Source organism: Pterocles gutturalis, unplaced genomic scaffold (assembly GCF_000699245.1).
Source record: "Pterocles gutturalis isolate BGI_N339 unplaced genomic scaffold, ASM69924v1 scaffold18459, whole genome shotgun sequence".
Taxonomy (NCBI): Eukaryota; Metazoa; Chordata; class Aves; order Pterocliformes; family Pteroclidae; genus Pterocles; species Pterocles gutturalis.
Genome location: NW_010131107.1, coordinates 8368 through 17915, shown reverse-complemented (window position 1 = coordinate 17915; position 9548 = coordinate 8368). Strand labels below are relative to the sequence as shown.

General features: G+C 47.8%; 1 protein-coding gene across 1 annotated transcript in view; it reads left to right on the top strand.

The window, feature by feature from the left end:
* Positions 1 to 8833, top strand: part of KLHL3 (kelch-like family member 3) — a 28642-nt gene extending 19809 nt beyond the window's left edge. Inside the window, exons 7-12 of the mRNA XM_010080489.1 lie at positions 530 to 727; positions 1544 to 1645; positions 4291 to 4419; positions 7430 to 7570; positions 7786 to 7929; positions 8186 to 8833. Coding sequence (XP_010078791.1) covers positions 530 to 727; positions 1544 to 1645; positions 4291 to 4419; positions 7430 to 7570; positions 7786 to 7929; positions 8186 to 8214 — 743 coding nt within the window. The 3' untranslated portion in view covers positions 8215 to 8833. The remainder of the gene's footprint in view (positions 1 to 529; positions 728 to 1543; positions 1646 to 4290; positions 4420 to 7429; positions 7571 to 7785; positions 7930 to 8185) is intronic.
* The last annotated feature ends 715 nt before the right edge of the window (positions 8834 to 9548 follow it).

Genomic DNA, 9548 nt, shown 5'->3' with positions numbered 1-9548 from the left:
ACACGTGTATCCATCTCATCCAGGTGGATGCCCTGCTCTCCTGCCTCTCTGCCATCCATAGCCATTGTCTCCCCTTTATCACTTCTCTCCCGGCTGCTCCTCCATCACCTCTCTCCCTTCTCCTCCTCCTCCCATCCTGCTGGCCTGGCAGCCCGCAGGGATCCAGTTTTCCTTGCTGATTTCCCAGTGAAAATCAAAGGAGCTGAGTCAGGCCCTCTCGATACTGAGGAGCGGGTGATGGAGAACAGATCTGTAAGCTGGGAGCATTCCTCTGAAGAGATCTGAGCGGGTTGTGAATGTGGATCACCATTTGGTGTTCCTTCTGGCTCCGAAAATGACTCATTCAGGTGTGAAATCCATCTGTGCTTTATGTATTTATGTGCATTTCACCTTTCGTATGACACGTATGTTTTATCATACTTGGCTCCGATGCTCTTAACCTGTAGGAAATGCCAAAGCCTTGCTGACGTTCTGCTCTTCCCGAGCTGTTTGTAAAACCTCCGTAAAAATCTCTCTCCTCTTTTCTCAGGTGTGGTATTTATGGCTGGCAATGTTTATGCTGTCGGGGGCTTTAACGGATCTTTAAGGGTACGGACGGTCGATGTGTACGACGGCGTGAAGGACCAGTGGACGTCCATAGCCAGCATGCAGGAGAGGCGAAGCACTTTAGGCGCAGCTGTGCTCAATGATCTCCTCTACGCTGTGGGTGGCTTCGATGGCAGCACCGGTAGGTGACTGAGCAAAACCCAGTCAGTGCCTGACCTGAAAAAAACGTTTTCAGAGATCCCTGCAAAGACTGCAGAGCTTTAGTGAGATTCCTGCACCCTTCCTGTATGATTTTGTAGAGAAAGAGCTCAGCATTGGGTTTACTGCATGTTGTAACTCATCACATGCACGCTCTGACCCATCGGTAGTTGCAGATTATCTCACCCTGATTTTTTTTTTTTGTAGTTATACGGTTCTCTCAGTCTTGTTCTCTGTATGAATATGCTTATTCTGCACTGAAAAGGGATTTTTCATTATTTTAGTTAAATTTTGTATAGCAACATAAAATGCCAACAAGGCATCTTCTGGGCTATGTGCCTGGGATTTATCTTGGCATAAGTGCATGTTTAGATACACACCTCTGCCTCTGCTGGACAGCTTTGCCACTTGCTTAAGCCCTAAACTCACTATTTCAGCAGGTGATGAGTACGATGCAGTGAGGTCTGGGGGAATTTTTAAACCTTTGCATGGATGTTTTGTAATCCTTGAAAGGACATGGGATTTTGGGGTTGGAATCTGGACTCTGTCCCCAGCACATTGGAGGGGCAGCAGTCCCAGGGCAGGAGTGATGGGGTAGCAGTTTTTCCAGCTGCTGAAGAAGTGGCGTTGAGATGCTGGTCCCAGCCTGAAAGGCAAGGGACTGGTAAATCGGGTTGCAGGAGTGTGGGGGGAATTATGGGCTTGGGAGGAGGTGGAAGGCAGATGAAAGTGCAACACCAATCTTTTTTTCTTCTCTTTTTTTTTAATTAGAAAACCTGTGTATCCCCTTTTTAACTAGGTCTGGCATCAGTTGAGGCCTATAGCTATAAAACCAATGAGTGGTTTTTTGTGGCTCCCATGAACACAAGAAGAAGCAGTGTTGGAGTTGGAGTTGTGGAGGGCAAGAAAATCAACAGCCATATCCATCAAGCGAATGTTACTGTGTCAAACAGAAGCCTGAACGGTTCAGTGCAATAGGAGGGAACTGCAGGAACTGTTCTCTAGAGTGGTTTGTTTTAAATGCCATGATTGCTGCAGCTTTTTCCATTCTTCTCTTTATCTTAGTGAAAAATCATGTGTAGCTTTCCAAGAGCCGCAGACCCCTATCAGAGCAGCCCATGCCTCCTGTGAGTGCCATTAGGTGTGTGCAGGTTTTCTTTGAATCCTTCTTCTTCCTGGGCTCCTTCTGGCTGGTGGAAGCAAATGGTATTGATCAGTGTGTGCTGTTGCTGTCAGCAGACACTGCGTGGATGGAGTGCCCATCACAGAAAATCTGCTCAGCGAGAGAAACAGGAGCATCGTTCATCCCACAGCCCCAAGCTGGTGGTTTGGCAGGAATACTAAAACCTGTGTTTATTGACATCAGGCTTGCCGGCACGCACGGCACGATTTGCTCTGGTTCCTAAATGAGCAGGGGCTGACGGTAGCAACGCTGGGAGTGAGGCAGGAGGGGTGGGAGGAGAGGGTGCTCGGGGGGATCGCAGCCGCTGTTGGCACCAAACTCGAGCAAGCTGGAACTGAGCAGCTTGGTTTGGATCCGGGAGAAGGAGCAGTTTTAGGCAGGAGCACTTTATTCCTTTAGGAAAGCCAACTCTGAAGCAAGTGAAAGGTTTTTCTGACCTTGTCTTTAGGTAGCAGTAGCAGTTTCCAATTAGTCCGGTGTGGAGCAGCCACTGGCACGAGCCTTGTTGTAAACTGTGCTTTGAAGTGGTTTGGTTTGACCTGTTTGAATGGGAAATATATAAATTGTGTTTATGTGAGAGGAAGGAAGGAGATAAAGTCAGAATAAATAGCTTTGGTTGTGCTAAATTTGCATATTTAAGAAGCTTCTCCTTCAAAATTGGCCCATGCTTGTGGAGTGCTGGGCTGCTGGTGGTCACTGGGGTTTGCTAAAGAGATTTTTTTTTATGCAGTCATTTGAATGCAGAACAAATATTGAGTATGTACCTGAGAGATGCATTTCTATGGACAGGTTTTATATTGGAGACATGTGAAATCCTTTTCCTTTGCTTTGTTTGGAAGCGCAAATAGGTGTTGCACATGTTGGAGTCCCTGTTAAAACAGAACGAGGGTGCGTGATGGGGAAGAAGAGCTCATCATGGGAACAAGCTGCAGCCTGCAGTTAATCCACAGTGTTCATCTGAATGTGATGAGGATTGATCTGATGCCTGTGGGTACCGAAAATATCTAATAATTGCTGTCAGCCAGGGGATTTGATCTTGTCTTGCTCTGTCTGGCACTCTTCCCTCCATTCACTGACTAACACCAGGTGGGCTGAAACAACAGCACAGATAAGAGTTGGAAATGTTTACGGAGGCAGGAAGAAGCACAAGGAGCACAGTCGCAAACCTGATCCTTGCAAACCTCTCCTGACGGTCACAGCCTGAGCTCAGGGAGGATAGGGGTCAGAGGCAGGACCATGAGAGGGAAAAGAGCTGGCCTGTTCTTGGAGCTTTGCAAACATCGTGGAAAGAGGAGGATGGAAAAGCCTAAGGCTGTAGATGGTAACAGCGGTTGGGAGTCCTTTGTGATAACGAATTGCCCAGCTCATTTGTGGCTCTGCTGTTATGGATTGAAAACGTTTTATTCATGGGGTCTGTACAAAAATTTGGTTAGAATTTTCCTACATATTTGTTGAACTTTATTAATATTTGGTTGTTGTAGTGTCTAGGAAGCCCAGTCTTGAACCAGAATGCCTTTGTGCTAGGTGCTCTAGTAAAGAGAAACCCTCTCTGCCCAGAGTTTGCTGTCTAAAAGCAAACCAAGCTCACAGATGATATGGGGAGACAAGGAGAGGGTGTCAGTCAGGTCTGTGGGCAGAGGACATGGTGGAGCATCAGCCCTGTTTCGTGTGTGGTGTAGTTCCGTGACATCTGACGATGTTTTCCAGTCTCACTAGGCGTATGTTGTCCAGCTTTCATTGAGTTGAAGTAGGGAGGGACAGGTACACCATGCTGTGAGGGTCTCCTGTGGTGTCTTCTGTGTTATCATCACTTGGCATGAGTGAACAGGCTGGCCTCAGCTGTGCTGGGGGCATTGCTTGGTTTGGATTTGGCCCAGGCTCTTCAAAATGAGGTCTAGGTTTCCATGCAGGTATTACATTAACACAAGAGGCTATTACACATTTATTGCTCATGTGATATTGTAGTTAATGTACAGTATCGACCTTTGACAGCCCGCCTTGCCTTGTGGCACCTGAACGGGAGGAAACGCTCGATCAGCAGAACACGCTTTGATGTTACGTCTCCTCCTGGGCCAACAAGTCATTGGGAAAACCCTCTGGGCTTTTGGCTTCCCCTTCAGCTGTTGTGTCGTGTTGTTGCCTTGTCTGAGCTGACAGCTTTAACAGCTTTAAAACCAGGCCTGCCTGTCTGCGAGACTACTTCAGATCCTTTGGCTAGGATTTTTCCCAGACATCCCAGCAGGTTTAGGCACATCTCCCAGTGCCTCCCTCAGCTGGGATCTGTCCTCAGCTGGGGCCATCAGGCGTGGTGGTAACATCCATCAGTCATAGCTGTAATGTTGATGTTAATGTGTGTCTTCTAGGTAAGCTCTATGCTGTGGGAGGTTACGACGGAGCATCCCGTCAGTGCCTTAGTACCGTCGAGCAGTACAACCCAGCCACCAATGAATGGACCTACGTAGCTGACATGAGCACTCGACGCAGTGGTGCAGGTACTGGCTCCAAGATGTGTTCTTACGAGCAGATGATAGCTGGGCTCTCTGCTCGTGGAAAGGAAGAAGTGTTTTGGCACTGTTGGGCTGGCAAGTGCAACTTGTTATTTCCTCCCCATCCCATGAGGGGAAAAACCATAATTGCTTGGAAGCTCTCAGCATCTCTCCTGACTTCTTTAAAATCTGCCAAATTGAAATTAATTTCTGGATTAATGATATAATGTTCAGTGTTTCTAACTAGCATCACTAACAGATGCATCTCACTTGTAAGCAAAGACTTATCTTTCCAAATCGCCAGCTGCAGGCTCAGCTGGGGACTGGAAAGCCAAGCTGCACCTCCTTCTCTCCTATCATTTGGGGGTTGCCAGGTGGATTTTCCTTTTGGTTTTTCTCTGCAATGGGTGCTTGGCAGCACAAAGCACATCTGCACTGGGTGATGTGCAGACCAAGTCAAGGTAATAAAATTCATCTCAGATTGCCCCTGCTAAGCTGGCTTTTCGTGTACCTTTTGCTGGCAAGAGGTGGTGTTCTGGAGGATTAGAGGAAAGGATATGTGAAAAAATGATTATGTTATGGTCTTGATGGTTTCTAGCTTACTGTGTGACATTAGGCCAGGTAGGGACTTGTCCTTTCTGGGGCTGTTCCTCTCTGAATGGGGAAAAAAAACTCTTGCATTTAAAATGATCTTCAGATGAAAGGGAACGTGCCAATGTTGGTCCTGTTGCTCAGCGTGTGCAGTGGGACCTCCCTGATGTCAAATCACACAGTTCCCAGAGGATGCCGAGCCCAGAGGCTGCCCTTTGCGTAGGGGCTGAAATAACCCTGCGGGCTAGGCTGGGGTGGGAATTTCCTTCTGAGCCGGGTGGCTGGGAGGCTCGACACGTCGTCTTTTTTTCCTCACTCTTGATGCCTTTTCTGTAGCTCCAGGTGAGGCAAATATGGTCACACCCTTGGTTTGAATTCAGTTGAAGAGGTCTTGAGTACGTGCTTGATGCTTAAACCTAGCCCAATGCAACCTTATAGGAGAAGAGAATGAGTATCTGATGTTGTTGACAGCATGCTGAAACACAGCAAAACAGTTTGTGCCTGTAGTGAGATGGGTTTTAGTGAATTTTCTTGGTTTGAAACACTCAACTCTGGGCACTGTGTTGCGAGTACATCTCCAACGGCAAGTCCAGTATTACTAATGTTCTTGCCTGCCTGCCCAAATGGCCTTGCAATTTTCTGTTCCCAACCTGAAAGCTGAGCTTCTCAAGTTCTGGTTGTCACCCAGACACCCCTCCAGCAGGCACTGGGGAGGGGACAGCCCAGTGCCACTCATCGCAAGTGGTGCTGCAGCACGATCTAGCCTACAGCTCCATCAATGAAACGGCTCCGAGCTGCGGCATTGCTGTCCCGGTGCTGACATCTAGCGGAGGTGAGGATGAGGGTCCCCAAGTCCCGGGGTGTCCCCAGTCCGGGCAGTGAGGCTGTGCAGGTGCTGCCCACCTGCCTTTGCTGGCCCAGCTGAGGGGATCCCTTTTCCCTCCTGGCAGGGACGTCCCATCCGTGTGTGCCTTGTCTGTCTCGCTGCACAGTTTGAGATGGAGGAGCCTTGGAGTGTTTCCAACTCTTTTACTCTCTGACTTGCTCAAATTAGCAAATTATTTTTTAAGTGCAAAATTTTTGCTAACAGCTGAATATAGTCAAATGCTAAGGTGCTGCTGGGCTCAGACACGGTGTGCTTTCCTTACCAGTTAAATGAGTTTCCATTCCCCAGTCAACTGGGAGGCACCAGCTCTGGGGCCAGAGTGCACACTGGGACGTGTTCTGCTCTTCCTAGATGCTGCGCATTGAAGTACCTCCACCAGACTGAGAATTTTGCTGAGTGAGGTGAACATTTATGGCAGTTGGAGATTAATTACCAGTGTTTGCTAGAGATGAACCGTGAATCCAGACGTCATGTTAGGCTTTCAACGTCTCATGGTGCAGCGAGAGACGTCTGGTCAAAGCCAAACCCAGCAGTAGCAAGTTAAGAAAGTCTGGAGAAGAGAGAGGTGATGGTGTAGACCTGCGGCAGCGTTCCTGTCCCCCGAATGATGGTGTGCCTCATGGAGCTTTAACTCATCAGTTGGTCTCAGTTAGGTGCTGGCCCATTTTTGGGTGAGGCACGAGCCCATCTTCAGGGCACAGGGGCCATGCTGCTGGTTAATGCCCGTGGTTGAAATGATGCAATTCAGATCAATGTTTCTGTTTTACTAACATCCTACCTTGTTAATTTTAATAGAGGCCTTTGAACCTATTAACGAAGATATGTTGCTGGAAGTTTTAACTCTCATGGATTGGTGAACATTTTAATTAATTTACTTAATATTAGGCAGAAGCACCCTTCAGATCCTTGTCATTCCCAGAGATTGAGCCAGGGGCTTGCGAAAGTGGCTGGGAAGGTGGCTTTGGAGGCATCTTGTTGGTGCCAAGTGCTGCTGCTGCGTTTGGGAGAGGAGTGAGGGGAGTGACGGGAGGGGAACCCAGCAGCAGCCTCAACAACTGGAGCCAGTAAGTTGTTGAGAAGAGGAAGAGTGTCCAAGAGATGAAGCCGTGTGGCACAAAGGCATCAGGAAAAGCAAATATAAAGTTCCTGGAAGTGGGAATCAAGCTAAAACCAAGGGCCCCATGGCAGAAAAAATCGGGCAGATAGGGATGAGGTGGGGTGGGATGCAGCAGCCAGGGAGGTGAAGGGAAGAGAGAACAAGCCAGTCCAAAGGGATTGAATAAAGACAGATGAATGTCTCAGACCAAGATCTACCTGAGAAGGGGCAGAGCCCTGAAAGACAGGACATTGGCCAGGTCTGCTGTAGTGCCACGTGGTGGTTGGGTGGAGAGCTGACCATGTCCCAGGTGATCTTGAGGCAAATATGGCCCATGTTTTGGGAAATGCCTTGGAGAGGCCAAGGGAATACCTAGCAGAAGGTCCAGGGACTTGCAACCCTTTCCCCTACATGTTTGGCTAACACTGGGCTCTGCTTGGCAGGTGTTGGTGTTCTCAGTGGGCTGCTGTACGCTACCGGGGGGCACGACGGTCCTTTAGTAAGGAAAAGTGTGGAAGTCTACGATCCAGGAACAAACACCTGGAAGCAAGTAGCAGACATGAACATGTGTAGAAGAAATGCAGGTAAACCATGATAAGTCTTTCTGTGGTGTGTGTTTGCAGTTGTCTGTGTGGTTTTGAATGCGACTAATGTGCCAGTGGTGTAAGTGATCAGTGTTGGAAGAAGGTGATAAAAATGGAAGATGAAGTATCTGCTTGGGAATGAATCAGAACGTGGAAGGTGATGTCTTGTGGGGGATGAATTAGCCCGTGTCTAACCATCTGTGCTCTGCTTTGAGGTGTGTGTGCGGTGAATGGTCTCCTCTACGTGGTGGGAGGAGACGATGGTTCCTGTAATTTGGCCTCTGTGGAATACTACAACCCCATCACGGACAAGTGGACGTTATTACCAACCAGCATGAGCACGGGGAGAAGTTACGCAGGTAAACAGTCAGTGGGAGAGCTGGCAACAGCTGAGGTCATTCATAAACTCAAGGGCTGTGCCTCCTGAAGCTTTAATCTTATATTTTTGTATGTTTTATGTGGCTTTCAGTAAAGGAACCTTTCACAGAAATAGTAGACACCTCTCTCTCTGCTAGCCCGTTGCTGGCCTTTGGCTTTGGAGGGTCATCTTAGCCACATCGCACGCCAGGAGTTGCTCCTACGATAACTGTGTCTGTCTGTCCATTCTTCCAACAGGTGTGGCTGTGATTCACAAACCCTTGTGACACACGATCAAGCCATGTGAAGAGCAGAAGTGAAGTGCATCCAGCTGGGTGGTGGTGGGAAGATGACTGACCTCTGTCTTGACCCATCTCATTGCTGTTAATGTCTTAGCGTGACAAGTGACGCGTTACAAACATCAGCCCTGCGATGGATTGCGTGGCAAAGCGCAGATCCCTCTGGGGACATATTCCATGCTAGACACAAGGTGTTCCTTGTTATCTGTGGTGCAATCAGCTGTTCTTCTCAATGGCTAGTGTCCCGAGATAAACACTGTGCTTGGACTGCAGGCACTGGATTTCCTGGGTGAAACAAAACTGCTACGTTTGGGCCTGTGAGTAAAAAAGAACATTTCTGTATTTCCTCACTACTGATGCTCCGTGCACATTATCAGTTGAAATATTTACTCACTGTGCCTGGAAGGTGGACTTTACTACTGGCAGTGGAATCTTCTGCGTACCAACCAAGAAAAGCAGTCGTCAGAAAAGGACTGGAGCGGGGTGCTCTGGCTTCAGTGTGACACTGTCTCAGTCATACGTTTGTATATGCCACTGGACTACTGTATGTACCCCTGAAATGCTTGTCGTACGGTGGAAATAAATACCATGTGATTTTTCTACTCGCCATGAATGCTGTTTGCCATATGTGAAGGGACCTGCTGGGCAGTGCCATCTCTGGGGCTGAAGTCTCAGCACCTGAACCACACAAGACTTCACAATTCCACAAAACCTGTGCTGCTCCGATGGGGTTTATTGCTCCTGTGGAACAAACGTTGCTTGAATAGAAGGTGTTCCCAGCCCACGTGTTTCAGCTGTGCCGAAAGCCCCAGTTCTAGCTCTGTCCAGCATATCAGTGCCATTTCATAACACAGCATTTAGACCTTAAAGAAATACCTTATGGTGCCACTAATGTAGAGACATTATATAAAGCAAGAATCCTCTGTCACCCACGCAGTGATTAATGAGCAAGGTGAAATACCTGCAGTGTTTTAATGCTTGCAGAATATGGAGATTAACTAATCACTGTCACTGTAATTGCTATTTTAATCTTGCCTGCACTGAAGGTGTTCCTCTATTAGTACGAAGAATTCATAAGATGATTCAAAACAGAAAAATCTAGATCCAGCTGTAACGTAGCTGTTGTGCTTACATCCCAAATTCTTAAAGCTTTCTGTTTAAGAAGATGCCTAACTTCAAAATAACTTTTTGTGTCTCCTTGTGAGCTCTGGAATGCTTCTGCATACCAGGGTGGTCTCCCAAAGGACTCCCCAGCTAAAGAGAACTAAGGAAGAAAAAGATTTTCTCTCCTTTTTTTTTTTTTCTTTTTCCTCCTTCCCCTC